The sequence below is a fragment of the Thunnus thynnus genome, chromosome 20 (genome assembly GCF_963924715.1).
Source record: "Thunnus thynnus chromosome 20, fThuThy2.1, whole genome shotgun sequence".
NCBI classification, from domain to species: Eukaryota; Metazoa; Chordata; class Actinopteri; order Scombriformes; family Scombridae; genus Thunnus; species Thunnus thynnus.
In genome coordinates this window covers 24,116,533-24,138,226 of record NC_089536.1, presented here as the reverse complement: position 1 = coordinate 24,138,226, position 21,694 = coordinate 24,116,533, and the positions used below count along the sequence as shown (strand labels likewise).

General features: G+C 40.4%; 1 protein-coding gene across 8 annotated transcripts in view; it reads right to left on the bottom strand.

The window, feature by feature from the left end:
- The window catches only part of dnah9 (dynein, axonemal, heavy chain 9), a 178,652-nt gene that overhangs the window by 74,120 nt on the left and 82,838 nt on the right, over window positions 1-21,694 (bottom strand). For all 8 annotated transcript variants that reach the window (XR_010924965.1, XM_067576794.1, XM_067576793.1 and 5 more), the window contains 11 exons: window positions 18,933-19,094; window positions 18,444-18,677; window positions 11,552-11,632; window positions 10,641-10,820; window positions 9,830-10,060; window positions 7,493-7,687; window positions 6,223-6,342; window positions 4,221-4,409; window positions 2,829-3,064; window positions 2,608-2,730; window positions 796-1,000 (listed from right to left, as the gene is read on the bottom strand). Coding sequence is in view for 7 of the 8 variants with exons in the window: in XM_067576794.1 (XP_067432895.1) it covers window positions 796-1,000; window positions 2,608-2,730; window positions 2,829-3,064; window positions 4,221-4,409; window positions 6,223-6,342; window positions 7,493-7,687; window positions 9,830-10,060; window positions 10,641-10,820; window positions 11,552-11,632; window positions 18,444-18,677; window positions 18,933-19,094 (1,956 nt within the window). In the remaining variant the exon portion in view is untranslated. The remainder of the gene's footprint in view (window positions 1-795; window positions 1,001-2,607; window positions 2,731-2,828; window positions 3,065-4,220; window positions 4,410-6,222; window positions 6,343-7,492; window positions 7,688-9,829; window positions 10,061-10,640; window positions 10,821-11,551; window positions 11,633-18,443; window positions 18,678-18,932; window positions 19,095-21,694) is intronic.

The window sequence follows — 21,694 nt, the reverse complement described above, 5'->3', positions numbered from 1 at the left end:
GTGACAATTGGTCACTGGAATTTGGACAGTAGTTAAGAAGCTGTGAAGTCATGCATAACTATTCAAATTAATTGTAATACAATTTTAAAATGAATATCAATATACTTTGAAGAACACTACTCACTGCACATTTAAATGGTAATCTAATTTTCTCATTACTCTATGTTCCACGTACAAATCCACCATGCACACAGAAGCAAACGCACCTCCAGACAGACACTCACCAACACACACACACACACACACACACACACACACACACACACACACACGCACAGACACGCATGCACACACACACACAGTCGTGCAGTGTCCCGGTCTCCCTAAATGAGGAACCCAAAGCCCCATAATTATCACACATCCACTTAGTTTGCCGTTAATCAAAGGCGCCAGATGATTGTTTTGGAATCAAAGAGCCCAGACCTGCAGCCTCTTGTGATGTCTAAAGACGACAAGACGACATTTTCTTCCCGATGTGTAGCGTTAAAGATGGATAATGACGAGCGAGAGCGGCTCCTGGAGGCCCCTGACTCCTCAAACTGTTTCTTTTAATTACACCTGCACAGAAGAGATGTTAGGAGAGGAACTCAAAGAGTCCGACGTGGAACAGTTGTTTTGTTCTGTGATAGCACCTGATGGCTGTGACAGATACTGCTTTCATGTCTGCTCGGGTTCACTTTAACATTCCTGCGACATATCAGATAAAAGAGATCTGACAAAAAGTCCTCTTTGTAGTTAAATATCTGTATCGGGTAGGCTTTCTCTCTGCCTCGACAGGTAGTCTGACTTCCTCACCTTTAGCTGTTCCAGGTCAGGTCTCTCCATGCTGACCACAGCGGCCAGCAACTGGTCCTCCAGACCGTCTCTGGTCACTGTGAAATTTATCAACGTGCACTGGGCCTGCAGCTCCGGCTGGTAATGAGGGCTGGCGAGCTTGGTGTGCAGGATGAGGCGGAAAGTGGGGTTGTACTCGCACTCCTTGTCTCCGATCTTTATGTACCTGTTTGGTAAATGAGGAACGGGATGTTTTTGATCATTGAGGGTTGCTAAATGAAAGCAAAGATTCTGAGACGGTGATGGGAAATGTGATTGGAGCAGGAACCACTCAAAGAGACTCATCATTGAAGGCGATGCTATAATTATCTGTCATGCTCCTGTATTCAGATGAATGCGTCTATATTCTTGGTGTCTGGGACACTTGTCTTTAATCAGCGGTTCTCAAAGAATGTCATGTCACTGTCCCTTTAAAGAATAAGTCTGGTGTTATTCTATATCAACGAATCCTACGAGAAGACCAAAACCTACAATGTGTTGGTTGTCTCTCAATACTTACCAACGTCTCTACAGCTTCCCTAAAGGTTCTTTTTTTTTTCTTAAAACAACTGGGCGCTGTGGTTTTAAGCAAACATCACCCAAGTAGTGAATATGCTGGGGACTATTTTCAGATGCAGATGAACACACATTTAGTGCTCTCGTTATGTTTTTTGGCAGCAGGGCAATGTCTGGTACTTTTAATTTTATAGCTTTGGGAAGTAAGGTAATACACCACCGTTTAATTAAAAGTGTGATTGTCATTACTGGAAGGAGAAGGGATGCTTTCACTGGATGTATTTATTGACTTTGTTACAGCTTGTGGTAATTGTGAATTGCTCCTTTTAATTTATCTGATAAATCCAGCAGATATGTATCACAGTTGGAACTTGGATATAAATACAGTAGCTGCTATTTCAACAAGGATTAGAGCAGTTTTGGAAGGCTGATGTTAATGTCTTTGTTTTTTGATTGAAGCTACGAGTATCTGACAGTTTGTGTCAGTCTCTATAACAATTCTTTCCACGCATTTAAATCTCACTTTGATGGTGAGAAAGGGCATCTGATCAGTGTTACCCCAATATCACGACCTCTTATGAATAAGTGTATCGTCTGTATTAAACCACAGTTTGACATTCAAACTTTTCACCCAAAGCAATGACAGTAATGATATGCTCATGCATACTTGTATGCATTTCGATCAATTATGATTTCCATAAAACAACGAAAGCAGTATTGATCAGTTCGTCTTTAGAACATCATATCCATCATCATCATAACCATCATGTCAGAGGGGAATGACACAGTGAATGACATGGAAAAATATGAAACATATATTTAACAAACTAAACTAAACTAAGTGATCAATATAAGTCAGTATAGAGTGAATTAGTGTATCATTGCATTAACAACAGAAAACTGGCATTTGATTCTAAATGCAGGGATATGTGAAATTGGCAAACTTGTTTATTTCTGTTGTTATTTTCAGCCATAACTGTAACTTATAAAGATAAATAATTAAACATAGTGGTCCGATCTATCTGACGTTTATGCTGTGCTTATTTTATGTACTGTATTGCTTTGCTGCGTCTTTGCTTTGTTTTGTGTGGATCAGCAGTAAAACCTGTATTAAACTGAGTTTATTTGGGATTGTGAAGAAAACAAAACAGACTTTACTGAGTGGATTGAACTCTGAGAGACACTTACACACTGAAAAACCTGAACCCTTCTCCTCTCTTTATTATTACCCAGCACCTCTATACACAACCAGACTTAAAGGTGCAATGTGTTTCTTACCTGCCCTTCTTAATGGTTTCTCTGCCCAGCAGTGGTCCAAGAACAGGATCCAAGGTTTCCTCCAAGTTCTCTATCAGGACCACGTCACCTTCTGCCAGAGCTCTCTCTATGGCATCCAGGTACCTTTCAAAATAAAGTAGCAGGTATTTCTCTGTTAATTCTTGTCTGAAATATGTCTAAAAAAAACCACCATGTCCACGTTCCAGCATAAAGCAGCTCACCCTCTCTGTCCGATGCGGATGACGCGCAGATTTTCTCCATATTTGTTTTTGATCCATTTGATGCCCTGCAGCTGGGGGTCCACCATGAGGGGCCAGCGCTGGCAGGAAGTCAGAATGGTGGCGTTCTCGGTGGACATCCTGTCGGCTGGGAGCCCCTCGTTTTGCCATGCCGCAATGTCGGCGTCGTCCGTCAGCATGGTCAGAGGGTCCAGGTCAGGGGTTACAGGGATGGGAACCTTGCAGATAATATCAATATGTGTGATGTTTGCGAGTTCCAATTGTAAGACTACACCACAGTGGTTAAAATGATTCAAAGTTATAGTATAAAGTTAGATATGAGTTTGTCTCTGACTAAAACTTTTCTCTATATGTGTTTACATCCTTTCATTGACTGTGACAGAGAGCTACAGTATATGAGGCTTACTGCAAACCAGCAGATAACTGAGTCTTTCCTCAACTTGTTTCATGTTGTCCTCACAATCTCAACCTGCATCAGAATCTTGTTGGGAAAAAAAAAAATCAGCCTCCTCTGACCTTTCTTTCAGTCTCCACACATTTGTCAGGGACTATTTTCAGATGTGGATTAATGTATATTTGGTGCTACAGTGATTTGTTCTTTCAGCAGCTGAAAAGGAGAAGATTACCCAGCTTTTCTTCAACTTGTGTAAAGAAAAACTGTTTTTTTTATAGCTCGGGGGAATGAATCGCTTTGTTTTTGCAGCTCGGCTATTGATTCTGAAGCTTATGATAATATTGTATTGAGGCGAGATGATTAAATAGGTTATGAACAAGCTGACACTTTTGACAGATTAGCTTTCATCTTATTTGGAGGTAAAACTGAAAGTGAGTTCACTGTCACTTATAATCCCTCACTGTGAAGCAAATCCATCAGTGTGCAAAACTACAGCGAGTACAGTAGGTCAAAGTGAAGCAGGAAGTTGAGTTTTAATTTTACTGTTCATCTCTGTTTTCTCTTCATAATTAAGTTTATCTAACCTGGAAGTTTGTTTACAACTTGTCTGACTGCTTGTTCTTGTTCTTGTTAGCGATGTTGCTGCATTCTCAAATGTCAGCAGTTCATTTGCTGAATAAGATATTATCATAACCAACAGAAATGGAGGCTGGAGCTAAGCAAATAAGGTAGAGAGAGGGATACGACATGCAACAAATGTCCGCTACCAGAATGAAGCTGTGGACATTGCTGTTATACGGTATACATCTTAACCAGTAGGCTACTTGGACGTGTTTCTTTGTTTTTACGATCATAAACTTGTAGGAAGAAACACGAGAAGCCCAAGCTGACCAATCACCATTCTTGAGGTCTCCACATGTCATCTCTGTAGCCGGTGTAGCCGCGACACCTTTAATGCACAAGTACAAGCCCACACCCACCTTCAGCTGACTGAGATAAGGCCTCCAGGTGTTGTCCATAAGCTGCAGCCTGTAGCGTTTGGTGAAATACCCCAGGTAGGAGATGAAGGCGGTGATGAGGAGGACGTCCCCGCACAGAGTCCTCTCCTGTTTCCTGAAGTTCTCTACAGCCTCGGCCCAGCGAACGTTCTCTGACGCCAGACCTCCCACCTGAAACACAGAGACAGACCAGCTTTACATCCTGTAAAATCAGATCTAAATTCATTTTCGGCCGCCGTCATCAATGTACAGACACTTCAGGAAATCTCCAGAACTACGATGCCTTACTAGCTGCAAGTCCTTTTTTATTAGGTTTTCATACCCTTTATTACCTCTCTGCTCATGCAACACTTCTACTCTTTACTGCAGCAATGATGCAATTTCCCATCAGGGATCAATAAAGTTCACCTTAATATCTCTTCCAAACTTGAGAGGCACCCAACTTGGATACAGACTGTAACTTTTCAGCATAAATCACAGAAACACTTTACACTTCAGCGAGTTGACTGCATTTGCATTGATATTTGTGAGTGACTAGCAGATGAGCGCAACTTCTTGTCCTTTTGTTGCTCCCGTCAGGCCTTTTGGAATCTTCCTCTGAATAATTTAGATTATCATACTAACAGTGTCAACACTCATCTTTTTGTTTCGCTGCTGTCAGCAGGAGATTACCACTCCGGCAGGTGATGGCGGGATTTATGCATATATGTATGTGTGTGTGTGTGTGTGTGTGTGTGTGTGTGTGTGTGTGTGAGTGTCTTAACATATGGAAAGAGAAGCTACACTAACAAGCAGAGATACGTTTGTGCACTAGTGGTGTGACGCTAAAGCTACTATCTGTATTTTTTTATCTAATAAAAATATCTGTATTCAAATTTATACTGGAGTTGGTTAGCGTTTATACTCGAAGTTGTCAGCTAGGCTGCTCACTAAATATACAGAATACCATTGATAACATACAGTATTTTAACCATCTACCTAAATGAATCAGACCCACTTAGTAAATAAAAAACATGTAACTTTGGTTAACAGTCACACAGCAGCACACAACAGTTAATGGTCCAGGTGGAAATGAATAGTGCAAATGGAACAGGAGGTTTTAATAGTGGGCCATAATGCATGATGTTTCTTTGAATAGTGGAGGTTGTGTATTGTATATAATGGGAGGAGGCCCTGATGAATGTAAATTTGAAAGTTATCAACAGGTCTTAAGTTGTTTATGCAACATGAGGAGGTCCAGATAAAAAGAAAAAGAGTCTATGAAAAAAGAGAAAGCTATTGACAAACGTGAAAAGCTCTCTTTTCTCGCTTTTCAGACGGTACCTAACTTCAGCTTGTCATTTACTGTCAAGTCTCCGAGGTGCAGACCTTAATATCAGATCATGAGGTAAAAATAATATAAATCAGGCTTTATCCTCCACTGCACAACTAATCTAGTGAAAACTAATGAAAGTTATTGAGGATAAACCCTGCTGAATATCTGAAAATTGAACTTAAAATGATTTACATCTTCTTGCTTTAAGTAGCCTCTAGCGTATTTGTTGACAAAATCTGCATCATGCAAAGTCCTGCTGCTTTGGCAGCTTATAGTTTCCACTATACACACAACAAGTACCTGGTTAAGTCTCAATCTGATTATCATGAGCCAAGAACTGAAGCTTTCAAGGGCGCCTATCTTCTATCATTTCTACCATTTCCAAAGTGATTTATGGACTTTTATTCTCAATTTATCCTCATTCTGCGTCTGATGTCTGTGTGCGTTTCAATTTGGAAAGAAGTGTTGTGACATTTTTAACAAATCGCGTCAATCGGATGATGCGTCGACATGAAAATGGATGCTGAATAATGTATTTGCATTCATTTACATCCTCATCTCGCACATCTGTATCTATCTCATGGAAGGAGTGAGTGGAAACAGCTGGGAAAGAGAGTGTGTTGTGGGTGTAGCTGATGCTCCGTATGACCCCGCTGTCGCTCTCCTCACCAGGCGGTTGGCCAGGGAAATGGTGCGCGCCGTTGATTCTGCTTCCTGTTGGCACTTGAGCTTGTCTGCGGTGGCTTTCTCAAACTTGGCTGTCAGCTTGGCCAGGTTCTCATTAAGGTGCTGATAGGGCCGCAAATACACACACACACACACACACACACACACACACACACACACACACACAGAAACAGAGAAAAAAAAAATTGGCACTTGTTAAAATACAGCTTAGCCATAAAGAATCCTCAAAGACAGAACAAAGATCACTGAAGTCTTGTGTATGAAAGAAACTTGGGAGCGTGTGAAAAGTTGGTTAAAACTTATCATTCCCTCTGCTATGGATTTGTTTGGCATATGGAAGCAATTAGCACAAGGACAAACAGGATTAATCGGTGGAGAGGCACACAGGTTCATTAGATTAGTTTGAGGATTGCTAATTCCCCTTGGCTCCGAACCCACTCTCCGTTCAAGCGATCTGACTGAGGGCTGGAAAAAAAAAATGACAGAGAGAAGTCATGCTGGATCTTATTAACAGTCGTCACTCTGCACTCTGCGGGGTTTGATGTAAGCGGCCGCTGCAGCGTCCCGAGCACCGCGCTCTGCTGGGGCTCTCTGGCTCTCTGTTGTGCTGAATGTCAAACGCCACTGAAAAACAATTATTTACAGCTGCTTTTATCAATAGAGTTTTTAGGTTGATGGATTTGGTTTTAGATTAATGAAGAGTAAAAGCCTTTAATAGCACTTACACCAGCTTTGTATCGATGAAATACTGGTGGTATATCATTACTGGCAGAGCGCATGTGTCAACTGTCACTCAAGCTTTGATAAAATAATTCATATCCTGAATTTCTGTTTCAGTTTATAGCATTTGGTTGGTTGTTTTTTTTATTTTATTTGTTGCATCAAAATATTATTATACTGCTTATCTTCAGGGTTTGATAGAACTGTTGATCATACTGATGTCTAAAGAATCTTTTATGTCTAAGTGCTGAGATTTTTAAGTTTTCTGCACACGCTCTGCTTTGTTAAAAAAGTCAGCCCACCAAACTGAGACTTTAAGACTCTATTTAGTATTTGTGTCAGTGTGTTTTTGTGTGACTGAAAAACAAGAGCAGGACTTCAAAGAATAGAAAGGAGCTAAAGTCCTTTCTTTAATAAAATGGTAATACATAGGTTCTCTGGATTTTAGATATTGAAATTGCCTTTGACAGATATACTTGGCATCTAACAAACAGACTCTTTCTTGTATGCTCAGTGCAACTCAAAGGCTTACATTGATCTTGCTCTTGATGGCGGCGAGCTTCTCCTGTGCAGCAGCTAGCTCCGCGTTGGCCTTGCTCAGAGCTTGACGTTTGGGCTCCACCTCGCAGTAAACCTCGTAGAACTTGACGATGTTTAAAACCCAGGAGCAGAGGCCCGCCGCCGCATATGACTTAGATGCCACCAGATCTGGCTGGAATTCTGGATCCTGGAGAGGGATGAAAAGATGAACACACAAGTGCAAAAGTGCAAAGTGTAATACTGATCAAACACTCGCACATCAGAGCTCTGATTGATTCGAGTCAGACTGAGAGCTAAAAAAAATATACTGCCTCTTCAAAGACAAACTCACTGACAGCATATTCAGTCAAAACTGAGTTGAGACCACTTGTTGACATTTGTTTTGCCATACAAAAAATAATTAACCCTATGACCTCAGAAACAGAGGAACAACCAGCTAGACAGCTAGCTAAAGCAAGAGAGCTAGCTTAAGTTAAAGCTAGCTAGTGAGATAGCCACAGCTAGTCTTTGAAATTCATATATTTTCCCTACCTGTTTCCTGTATTGAAAAATATTTACTGTTTTAGTAAATCAACATGTTTTAGTAATTCAGTTTACACCACATACATGAAGTAGTAATGAGTAGCTAATTCCAATAACAATGAAGAAAAAAAATGCAAAAAAGTAACACTAGATGAGTTAGCCTAGCCTAGCTAAAGAGAGCAGCACAGACTGTAATCTCACTGCTGACTTTGGCAGAATTCATGTAATTTGCAATGGTTAAACTACCTGAATCACAAGTTTAAATGTTATAAATTATATATTATTTTATTATAATATGGTTCATTAACTGAAATGAAGACAGCTTTTTAGAATTATTCTATTCTATTAATAAGAATATGAATAATAAGAATAAGAAAACAGTTGAAAAGTAGCTGCTGCTGTGCATCTTTCAGCACCACAGAGGCATGGAGAAAGAGAAAGAGAGAGACACGCTGTTTATTTCAATAACAGTAGTACAATTAATTGCTGTTAGAAAATATGTTCAAAGACCATTTTACTAATCCACCCTCCTGTGTGTAAAAATTACACCTTTGTACCCTTGAGTGCTACGGTTCATACATTAATTTTATTTTCTGTTTTACAAAGGTGAGAGGGAAAATCAAGTCCTTCATGAATGCTGTAGCTAACTGCCGTTTCAGAAAAACAAACTCTCCTTTCTTCACCCACCTACCCCATGAGATTTCTGACCAATGAACAGCATGACAGCTCCCACATGGCTTTTGTTGACAGATTTTGGTTTGCTTCAAATTTTGCCATGCAAAAACCAAACGGCACCAAACACACAACTCATCAACCGATTCAGACCCAAGCAAACAGGTGTGAAAACACCCTTAGGTTGCTGGGAGTACAAATCATTCTTTCTGCGGCTGAGTTGGGTTGTGAACTCTCTGCCGTCATTACTACACGGCTGATGAATTATTCACTCATCTCAGCTTGACCTACATTTCATTTCCGATCGATGAAAGTGACGTTATGTGACTCCTGTCAATCATGCAGTGCTTTCAATGCAGCGGCACTGTGGCTGTCTCATGAGGCAGACGGCCACAGTAGTGCTGCTTTTTTCACAAATATCTGGGTTTTTTTTAACAATTTGATTATATAATCCAATTCAGAATATTCATTGACAGCCCTTCTCCTGCATTAATTAGTAAATAAATTAACTTTGTGTAATTTCCTCTTAAAAACTTACAGTCTCAGTTGGTCATAAACATAAATTCTACATTTATGTCACAGTTTTTGTTGACATTGTCAGAAAGGTGATAATTCTACTTTATGTTTATTACTGAGGTCGTAGTAGGTGGTGGTGGTGGTGTACTGGGGTGCATTATATTGAAAAGTGTTCCTAATATTTTGCCCTCCTCATGTATGTTAATGGAGTGGACAAAATATTAGGAACACCATTCAATGTAATGCACTCCAGTACACCACCACCACCCACTACAACCTCAATAATTACAACACATTACTACTATTAAATATTAAAGGCCTTTTAAAAGTAAAATGATGTCACATTAATAGCCTCTAGCAAGTGAAAGTGTGTGGTGTACATAGTAAATTTAGAGTGAATTTTGGCTTTATCTGCTGCTCTGACATACCTAGTATCCACTTCATTAAACTTGATAATCAGGGCGGCTGTTAAATTTGTAACGCTTAATTAACCGTATGATTTTCACTGGCTGTCATTTGGATGCTCGACAGCAATAATGTGCCGCTGTCATTGTAGTCACACCACTGCTAAATTTAAGACTTATTAGTTGAACTTGCCGAGCGACAGACAGTTACTCGCCTGCAGGTAAGGCTGAATAGCTTTGAGACAAGCTTCTGGGATGTTCTCCTTGTTGAAATTTATCAGAGAGTCCAGGAAGGCGTCCACTTTGGCCATCATCACCTTCGCAGCCTTCCAGCTACGATCCTTTGGGACTTTGCCGCCGGGCGCCATCAGGACCATGACAGCCGCAGTGACGTTGGTGACCGCTGCCACCGGAGAGCCGAATGACTTCAGCTCTGTCAAGTTGTTCTGAAGTAGAGAAGGTAGAGTGAATAATGGATGGAAAATGAAAGAGCCGTGATTTAATTGAGTTTGAACGACTGCACATCTCTGTGGTCTGCTGGGGGGGGGAAGAGAAAAAAGAGAAAAAAGGATTAGAATAAAAGAAGACGAACCTATGCTGACTTTGAGAAGACAACAGAGAATTCTAATTAGGGCATCTTTAGAAAGCTCTAAGCAGTGATTGAACTGTCTGTTCTGCTTGTTTGAACAGAGAGCACCTTTTAAACACAGAGGGTGTTTTTGAAAATCCCCCAGGCTGCTCATAAACCTACATGGGATGCGAGGATGAAGCTAAATGCCCACAGAACATAGAGAAGACATTATTTTAGCAAAGACCCGGCTAATTCCTGTGATTCAATAATCTTTTATACAGTTCAAGGCCTGTGTGGACATGACTTATTCCACTGAAGCTGGGAAAAACTATATCAAACAAAGAAAAAAAGACAACAAACCCTCTTAAAAAAAAAAGAAGAAGAAGAAAACCGAGAGAGAAAAGTATGATGGAGCAAATCAATAAGACACAGCGAGGGATAAGAGAGTAACTGACCTTATTTAGAGTGTTAAGGGCATCCTGCGCAGCGAGGAGAGCTGGTTCAGCCTTGGCTAAGTCCTCCTCACAGTCTCTCTGTTTGCCGCTGACCACCACGGCGATGGCAGCGACCTTTTGCTCTTCCTCATCAGCCACGGCCTTTTCCTTGGACACCTTCTCAGTTTCTATCCCAACCACCTGGGGGACGGCACACAGGATTTATTGCTGGGTTAATGTTGCAAGCTGAGTCAGTGGCTTAGTTTTCACAGCATGGCTTTCCGCGTGGGTACACTCTGAAAATAAACAACTATTTCAGTGTTCAGATGAAACTGTGTGTTTCCTAATAGATGGAAAAAAAGTGGACATTCAACTGGCTGAATATGGAGCTAGAAATCTGTGCTACGTAGCTTCGAATGCTGGCAAACCCAGAGTGACAGCAAGAAAAGTTCAACGTGTAAGAACGTCGTACAGCATGCTAATGTTTACCCCTCCGACCTATTTGAGATCGATTTGCGACATAAGATAACAGAAGATGAAAAAGATTTAAGGTTTTTAAGTCTAGCTTCTTTCTTTCTTTTTTCCTCACGCTTTTACTCGCTGTGAGCAGAGCTGTTCGTACACCCGACGCCAGAAATCCATTTGTGGATTATCCAAAGTAACAGGGACGTTGTGTCTGGAAAGACAAGCTGCTGCTGAATTTTTTTAAATGTCAGTTTTCATTTCTTTGAGCACCACAAGCAAAATGCCGCCTCACCTTCATTGTATTAGGGTCACTGGAGAAATCTCAGAGACAGATATCTGAAAACCTGGATAAATATAACCAGAGCTACCAGCTACACACACCAGCCGAGGTACTGTAAGTGAAACAATATCAACATTTAACAGTGATATTTTCTGCGGTGAGTCTAAAAAGGAGCAAATGTTCTCGCCTGGATCAGCTTGTCAGCGTCCTCGTTCTTCTGCTTGAGTTCCACTTCTTGAGCAGCCAGCTTGGCCTTGAGGTCATCCACCTATCAGAGGATGAGACGAGGAGGCCGGGAGGTCAGGAGGATGTGATTGGCTGACACTGTAGGCAAGACTGGAGATCTGGATGAATAAACTGTGGATCTTATTCACCAGACCGGAATGAAAGAGCCTCTCTCCATTCATGTACATACTGTATGCTTCTTCATACTTCTACCTGTTAACTGAAACTTAAAGGTACCCTGTGGAGGTTTCTTGTAAACAAACAGCAGATGTGGAAACTATGGAAACGTTGGACTTTTCCCTCTACATTTATTTGACAGCTGTAGTTAGTAGCTACTTCAAAGATTAATATGCTATATAATACATTAAACCAGCTGACATATAAAGTAAAATTAGCTCCAACTCAGCATACTAGGTTAAAACAAATTCATAATTCAGAAGTGCCTGAAAATCAAACTAATAGGTACACTTCCTGTCAGGCAAAGTCAAGCCAAGTTAGTTGATCTTTATGCTAAGCTACGCTAAACACATCCTGAGTTCAGACACACTCTCGGACACAAAACAAATAAGCACTTTTCCCAAAATGTTGAACTATTCCATTAACGGGAATTCACACGAATGACGAAGCCTTTCTGGTCTTCACAGGTTGGGAGGAAGAACAGAACACATGCTATAAAACGAGGGGAGTGATCAATAGAGCGCAGGGGCAGGCTGCCGACAATAATCTATTTTTGTCTCATTAAATGGTATAAGTAGCAATCAGTGTGTATATCATGGGCACTAATGAATCTATCGCTATCATCTAATTGAATCTCTCGGGTGGTTTTGAAGGACTGATCATTTGTTTTTCTTGTTTGTATCATCGTTGGATCTTATTAGTAATACAATCGCTGATCGAGCAAGATGGCAGTTTAATTGAAACCTAAACATCTCCTCGGTTCTTCAAAGCAATAAAGAAGATTTCTGTGGCTCAGGAAATTCCAACAAATAAGCTTCACAAAAGGGGTCTAACCCTTTGCGGATAACATTTTGTGCCCTGCAGGATTGTGCCGTGGACCATGCATGTGACCTTTAATCCATTACTACAAAAAAAAATCGGATTCTTGTCCGAGCAGATAAAGGGGAAGGAAAGGATGAATGGCGTGCATATCTGGAAAAGAAATAAAAGCTTTAAGATCAAGAGCCGCTATCAGCACACACACACACACACACACACACACACACACATATACACAAATGCACAGACCAAGGACGGTCGTAAAGAGAAATTAAAGCTGTTACAAAGTCCTCATAACTCCACCGACAAATAGGGCTCTGCATTACCGTCCAACTCCATCAAAATGTTGCACTGGGGAAATAAAAACAGACGGTTTTTCATGCTTGTCTTTCAGCTAATTAACAAACAGGAAATCAGGCCGGAGGGAAGACAACCCTTTCAGGTTGTGATGATTCCGTGCAAAAGATTCGGTTGAACATTAGACGAGCACCAAGTGAGCCATCAACATGATGAATAGTCAGGGGGGGGAAGACAGCGGTGGGGAGGGTGAAGAGGGACAAACTAATTGGTGGGAGACATGGGTGATATTCAATACATCTGAGCGGCTTCTGTGTTGTGTTTATCATCTTGCAGATAGAAATCCAAGCCTCTCTCTCTCTGTTCCTGGCTGGCTTTAAAAAAAAAAAACATGGCTACAGCCCACTCTCACTCCCTGTTACTGTAAATGTAGATTACAACTATTGTTTCTTAAGGCAAGATAAGATACCGAAGCGGGCGACTATACCCATTCATCCACATGCGTGATGGCTTATGGACTCAAAACCGTTCCGTTTCGATTCAACGGAGTTTTGGATTTCAGTGTTTGGCTGGCATTGCCGTGGTGATAAGTATAGCTTCATTCATGCAACAAAGAGACATCTGGCTGTGTGCGTATAGGGAGGGGAAAAAAAAGTCTAATGTTTCCAGTTATGATCCTTCTAAGGGAAACCTGGGATTTTTTCTTCTGAATGCAAAGAGCTGTCAGGACTCATCAGATCTTTGTTAAAGATTAGGCTCAAACACTTACATCTAACACCGCCCCTGTCAATTACTCTTACTGCTTTTACTTCCACGAGTTTTACTTGTACTAGTGCTACTGATACAACTGCTACTACTAGTATTACTAATACTAGTCCTATAACTATCCTATACTACTATTATTACTAGGACGAATAATACTATCACTACAACTGCTACTATTACTATTATACTAAGATTACTATTACTACTTCAACTGCAACTACTACTATTATTATTCCTACTACTTGTACCACTCTACTCGTACTATTGGTATTACTATTACGACTCTATGGAAAGCTGTGTGACATGTTAGTCAGACTGTCAGTGTTACTAGTTCAGTATTGGGCCACTCGTGCATCAGAAAGCTGACTAGTTGGGACTTTGGTGCTACTATTGTGGTGCTCAGCATCACTTGTAAGACTTCTGTTGGAACTAGTTGGACAAAAGTACCACTAGTTGCTGAAAACGAGTGACTAGTAAGAGTTTTGTTCAACTTGTACGAGGAAACCGACATCTGATATCAAGGATATGGAATAAATGCTCAAATGGTTTTCCATAAAACTGCTACATCTATTACTACTCCTGCAACTTTTACTATTTCTGCTTCTAGTATTATTACTACTACTACAACTTCTATTACTAGACATATTACTAGTCCCACCACTGTAACTACTCCTCCTACCTGCAGTATTACTAGTGCTACCACTATTACTATAACTGCTACTAATATTACTACTTCTATTACTACTTGCACTACTAAGTAAGTATTACTATTACTGCTACTTGTACTATTAATATTCATACAACTACTATTCCTGCTATTATGTCGGCGCAAGCTTGTGTGCGTGACTCGACGAATGTTTATGAGTGGTTGAGCACAATGAATCCACAATACACACACACACACACACACACACACACACACACACACACACACACACACCACTACTCAAGGCTAGACCAGCCAAAGGTGGACACAACCTCCACAAATTTGAAGAGGAAAAAAAAACATGCAACTAATGTGTCCTCAGGGGAGCAGATGACTCATACAGCATCTCCTACAGCCCCCCCCCCACCACACACACACACACACACATACACACACATTGTTGCTTTAACCCTCCTGGTCCTTGTTTATCATGACCACAGCAGCCCCTGGTGAGCCACAGATCCTCTTGCACTGAATGTTAAATAACATGAGTGTGGATGCACTAACAAACGCAGGGTGCATTAATGGTGGCTCGCTGCTGTAAAGGATGTGCTCTCTAATTAGAAGGTTCCTCGATTACCATACAGCTTCTATATGTGCGCGTCGGCTCGTTCCTACGGCAAACAGACCGCAGGAAACAAAAACATAGAACGCTCTGTGGCTTTCCACACACTGACGTCATTTCTGCATAAGGTGTATTTATGCATATGTGTGATTTTGTGCGGGTGGGCATGTGTGGGCATGTTTATGCAAAGCAGTGCAGATGCACGGTATGTAAGAGCCAAATTGTGTGTGTGTGTGTGCTTTAACATTTACTTGCATAGCATACTAGACCCACTATAATTAGGGCTGCTTCACACACAGACCTTCTGTTGCATTATTCATATACTGTAGATCTCCTCTGCAAAGGTGTTGAGATGGTAAACATTTGAACAAATGGATCCAGGTGTAGATATTAAAGATGGAAACATCAAATGATATAAATAAATATTTCAAATGGCAAAATAAAGAAAAGGCAGGAAGAGTCATGCAGGTATTTTTCTGCTCTTTGTGTTTTTACAGAGATAATTAGTGTGTGTGTATATGTGTGTATGGAAAAGGTGTGGACATAGCGGCAAGTATAACAGCCTACTACAACTATGACAACTACTTCTTCTACCACAAACTACTACTACTACCATTACTACTACTACTATCATTACTATTACTGCCACCGCTACCACCTCTACTATCATTACTACACTTCTACTATTATCATTACTATTACTACCACTGCTACCACTTCTACTACCATTACTACTGCTATTATCATTACTAATACTACCACTGCTACTATTTATACAGCTAATATTACTACAACAACTACTGCTACAACTGTTATAAGCACTACTGTTACGTTTGGTACTATTAGTACCACAACTGCATTTACCACTACTGTTACTACTATGACTGTGACTATTATTATTACAGCTACTGCTACTACTAGTAACTACTAGCATTTGCACTACCGGTATTTTACCTAATACTACAACTACTGCTACAACTGTTGCTACTACCACGACAATTACCACTATGACCGCCACCACCACCACTACTATTACAAGTATCATTATTTCTACCACTACTATTAACAATGTTAATCATTTTTTAATTGGGAGAGAAAGTAATTGCAATAAAAACATAAGAACAACAGTGTAAAAGAGATCTGTAGAAAAAAAGTTTAAACAGTCAAAAATAATCACACAAAGCCCACAGATAGAGAAAAAGACATCAAAGGGAATTTTAAAATAGTAACATATACTCTGGTGGTAACATGACAGTGCTGTATTGTGCAAACAATAAGATGTCTTAGTCAGTCAGGAAATAGAGACAATAAAAATGTGTTTTGCAGCAGGATTTTAAAAAAAGAGACAGTGCCAGCAGTGTGAATACTAAGTGGAGGATCATTCCAGAGGTGCAGAGCAGAGGTGCCTGTACAGCTTAAACTTGATCAAGCCTTTGATTTTAACCATGACTCTGGAGCAGCTAGACTAGTAGCTGTTAGAGGCCTTTTGGACAGTAGGAAAATTCACTGATGTAATCTGACAGTTTATTTCTGAAAAACAAATACATCAATACATGGAGATGTACACTCACCAACCACTTTATGTTTATTACTGAGGGCGTAGTGGGTGGTGGTGTACATTATATCAAAAAGTAATTTTCGGTTCACCTCATTAATAAACACGAGGGGGCAAAATATTATCTAGAATTTTCTTCCCAAAACAAGATATCAACCATTAGATTAACAGCTAACACGTACAGTGGAAACTTTGCCACTGCAGTGACTCTCTGATTTTAGTCCTTGGCCTTGCTTTTCATTCTAGCCACATAATGTCAAACAATTTACACCTGTGCTGTCAGGTGAATGGCACTCATTACCTGGTATAGTAGGAAACCAGCAGTACTCATGGTCTCAACAAACACAGATGGAAAAACTGTGTGGCTGAATTAAAGGAAAGTTTGACTGTTGGCTCTTATTCACATGGTATGCTATGGGTCAACTATGGGTCATGCTAATTCTGTTGTAGAGATCCAGGAAATGTGAATCCTGGCGAATATTTTTCTAGAGAGTACACATGCTAAATCGACAGCGACCCACAGCTAACCAGCTAGTTTAGTTAGCCAGCAAGTTCCCCTACAAGTAGATTGGTATGCGGTTAGTAAAAATAGCTAATCCACTGGACAAATTTCTGCAGAACTTTAGTTTCTGTGAAACTGAAATTTGTTAGAAAAGGTTTAGAAGGTTTGTCCTGCTTGCCCCAATATGTTGTTTCGCCCGAGTCTGTGTTACCCAAATCTCAAGGTGGCGGATGCAAAGTTAGCATGACCCTTAGTCAGGAAGTCCACATTCATGAGTACCTACATTTTCCTTTAAAGGACCAGTGTCTAAGATTTAATGGCATCTAATGGTGAGGCTGCAGCCAACAGAATACCCCTCGCCTCCCCCTCCCCTTCCAAGCGTGTAGGAGAAAAACACAAAAGGCTCTCTCTAGAGCCAGTGTTTGGTTTGTCCATTCTGGGCTATTGTAGAAACATGGCGGTGCAACATGGGCTCCGTGGAAGATGACCCGCTCCCTATGTAGATACAAAAGGCTCATTCTAAGGTAACGAAAACACGATTCTTATTTTCAGGTGATAATACACTAATTAAAACCTACTTATGAATATTATATTCCATTTCTGCCAAGTCATTCCACAACATACCACTAAATTACACACACTGTGCCTTTAAACATAAGCAAAAGGAATTACTAAATTAAACTTGTTTACAAATCAAAAAAGGTTACAACTGTTTCAAAATATGCAGCATTTCAAAATAAAATATCTCTATTGGACTAACAATGTGTTTGGGATCAATGAATGGTCTTTGTCTTTCAAGACAAGTGCTTACATGCATTTAGCACAAGCAAACTTTCATTGTACTGCCCAATTATTTCAACCAGCTTCCTTGTCTTGAAGTCCATCCCCACATGAAGTCACTTGAATTCTATAAGTATAATATTTTGATGTTTATTCAAAGAGATTTTAAATTAAAAGCAGTTTTTGGGTTAGCTTTAAGGTAACGTAATCCATTTGGAGCTTCCTTCACACTCATGGAAATATGCCAGTCAAACTAGCATTACAACGGTTCTCTAACTGTTGACAAAATATACACAAATGACACCACAAGGTCCATTTAATAGCAATTCTGGAGCTTTCAATCATATCATGTGATCTCTATCAACAGGTGGACTTTCTTGTCCATGTTGACTTAATTGTTTATGCCAGATTGAAACATTCTCAACTTCTTAAAGACTGTTTTCACATTAAAGAGGGAACATTTAAGATTAGCTCTCCAACTGCTTCCATGCTACCATGGGATTACGTATCACAAATGCTGAAAATTAGTAAGAAAATGAATTAGTTGCAGAAAGAACAATTCATTTGTAGAGCTTTAGCCCATTATGGCTACGATCGGTCAAGATACTGTGTATGATACTGTTATTTTGGAGAGTGAAACTATAATAAGGGGATATAATACACTGCGACAAGCATTAAAGGTCAGTACCTGAGTGGAGGTGGTGTTGAGCTTCTGCAGGCCGTTCTCCAGCCGCTCCATCTTGGTGGTGAGGTCTTTACTCTTCTGACCCAGCAGACTGTGATACAGTTTGATCTGCTCCAGGAAAGACTTGGGCGTGGTGTAGTTGTAGCGCCGCTCATTGGCCAGGTACTCCTTAGACGTCTGATTGACACTCATATGGACGTACGCCATGAATTTACTGACCGACTCCTTCACTTGGGGCTGCGGGAATTAAAAGTCACACAACTGGTTACTTCACATTAAAAGATGACTGTGCAGATTTGGTGGGGATGCAATATTTCCTGAGGCTCAGACTCTGAATTTAATTTTCGGGATGCTCCGGTCTGCTCTTGAAATTAATATTACATTGGTTGTGTCACGGTGCCTGACATTTGAAATTATATTTTCAGAGTGTGAACATCATTTTTGTGGGTGGCTTCATCCCTGTGTGTATATTAAACGATGAGCTGTTCTCACTTCAATATTCTCCACCTCCTGCAGGAACCTGAAGCTGACCGACTCCAGCGCCTCCTGTGGCCACTCGTGGAACCAGTCGATCGCCGTGCAGTTGACCACTGCGGGGAACTTCCTGCTGCGAACCCTCAGTTTACTACCGACTGGAGAGAAGCACAGAGCCACCTGCCATGCATTCAAAACCACACACACACACACACAGACAGACACACACACACCAAGGTCAAACAGAATTGAGTGTGAAGTCTGATGCGGCATCGAGCTGGATCATAGTCATTTTCTTTTCTCTGTGAGTACAACTGGAGTCACACACACACACACACACACACACACACACACACACACACAGAGAGTCAGAAGAGAAAGGCAGGGAACTCCTGCTCTGATTAACACTTCTTCACGGTCAAGAGGGGGAATGGGAAACTGTGAATCAATTATTTGCAGCTACATCATTAAGCAAATAAAGCCTCCAGCAAGCATGTGAATTAAAAGACTGTGGTGAGCTCTGGGCTATGTCAGACTGATTTTCACTGTTAGAGAATAACAGCTGGCTTGTTGAGAAACTCAGCCAGATGCTCCATACCATCAGACTAAAGAAACAAACATGCAGAAGGCAAACCCAAAGACACTACTGATAATAAATTAACTGGGGAAAGAAAGAGATGCGTATTTATTTCACATTTTCTGTGACATTTGTTTGACGCGCTGAAGCTTCACCTCGCTGCTTTAATCAGGAGGAAAGCTATATTTATATCATTCAACATACTTATCTTGTACAAACAGTAGTTCAAAGCCTTTTTTTCCTCCACTTATGACCCCTTTATACAAAGTCTACTTATAATCCCCCCATCACAGGCTACATGCATGGCTGGATTAACCTGTTAAGGGGCCATGGGGCAAAAATGAGCTGCGGGCCCCTGGTGACCCACACACAGTACGTTACACATGGCATCTTAATCATATTATATTAATTATAATAAGACAGTACTCTTATCTTGGAATACTACATGTATCAAATATGGTAATTTTAAATATCATCAAGTGTAAATTTATGTGTGAATGTGCATTTTTACCACCAGATGTGGCAGCATCATGTTACAGATGTATCCGGTTTTTCTGGCTACAATGGGTCAAGCTACTGTGTACACAAGTATTGTTTTAGGAGAGTGAAAGTAAAATAGAGGATATATTGTATGGAATATTGCCAGAGATTATGCCCTCTGCTATCTTTACACACCAGGTCTATTTTTGCCAGAGCAGTCTCTGAAGCATACAATCCACTCCCTCGCTCGTGTACGTATAGAAATGCCAATATTTACTCACAATTGGCATGAAATTAATATTTAACAATGCAATTCATGTGTTATACTCTTTGATTTCATGCAAATACAGCAAAACGTTTTTGTTTTTTTTCTTGTTTGCTTATATAATTTCTTTTTCAAAGTCGGTGAAGCAGGATAAGAAATGCTGTGGTTTTTCCTTCTGCTAATACAGAAACAACAATAACTGAAACAAGAAAAGTACAGCCATGAGATATCTGTTAGCACATGGATCATACATGTTATTTAAAATACTTGTATGACACAGAAATATCAGCAACAACAACTCTAAACAGTAAATGTGTCTGCTGAGGAGCACTCTGATTCTGAAACACTTCCACTGGACATCTGACATAAAGCTGAACTGATAAGTTGATTAATCAATTTACTTGATCCACAAAAATGAATTTGCAACTATTTTGATTTTTAAAAAGTCATCTTTTTAAAGTAAGGATGACATGTGTCTCCTCTGATAGTATATAGAATATCAAAACAAAAACTATCTGATATCCTCTCAGGCTCTGTGTAATTGTGACGGGCATTTTTCAATACTTTTTGACATTTTATAGATAAAAAGATTAATTTATTAGAAAATAATTTCCAAACTACCATTTAAAGTTCCTCATCCAAACTCTGAACTGGGGAAGACTGGTTTCTGGTACTATGCACCTTTCTACTGGATTAAACTTCAACACACTCATTCCATGTTTCATTAGAACAATGTTTAGAGTCCTGAAGATATAACACTATACAATATTAGACAAGAAAAAATGTGGCAGAATTTCATATTTTTAATATTATTATTATTTCCTTCCTAGGTAATCATCTTTCAACCCTTTAGTCTCATCTCACGACACCTTGTGAGGGTTCTGACACTGGTGCCCCGCTGGAACCACAGGTCCAAATCATATTCTGCTCCGAGGAATGATTGTAGTGATGATTTGCATTTTTAGTCTGGTTTGCAAAGTGATGCTCAGCGTGCAGAGCTACATGCAGAGACACACTCTCAGCATGTTTCCGTGCAAACACTCTGAATAAGATTAACAACATTTTTAAAAGGAGGTGCCCCCTTCCTTCCTTCCATCCAGACAGACAATTTTGAGAGACCAAACATTTAGAAATCCACTCTTCACAAGCCTGTGCCCACATCTCTGCCTTCCTCATTTATTCACTCTCCAACCCGGGGAGGCTTGAGCTGGGAGCGAGGCGGGGGTGGAGGATGTGGGTGGGTGGGTGGCGGCGGTGGGGGTGTGGGTACACGCTTTAATAATGACAGGATAAGCAACCCCCTGGAATCCCTCTCTCCCCGGGGGGAACAAAACGGTTACACGTTGGTGAAATTATCTGCAGCTAAACGGTGGCTTTTCTGCTCACACCGGTGATTTATAATGACGTCCACCGCCTCTGAAAACATTCAAGTTCATTTGAAAATGTCATGAAAGAAAA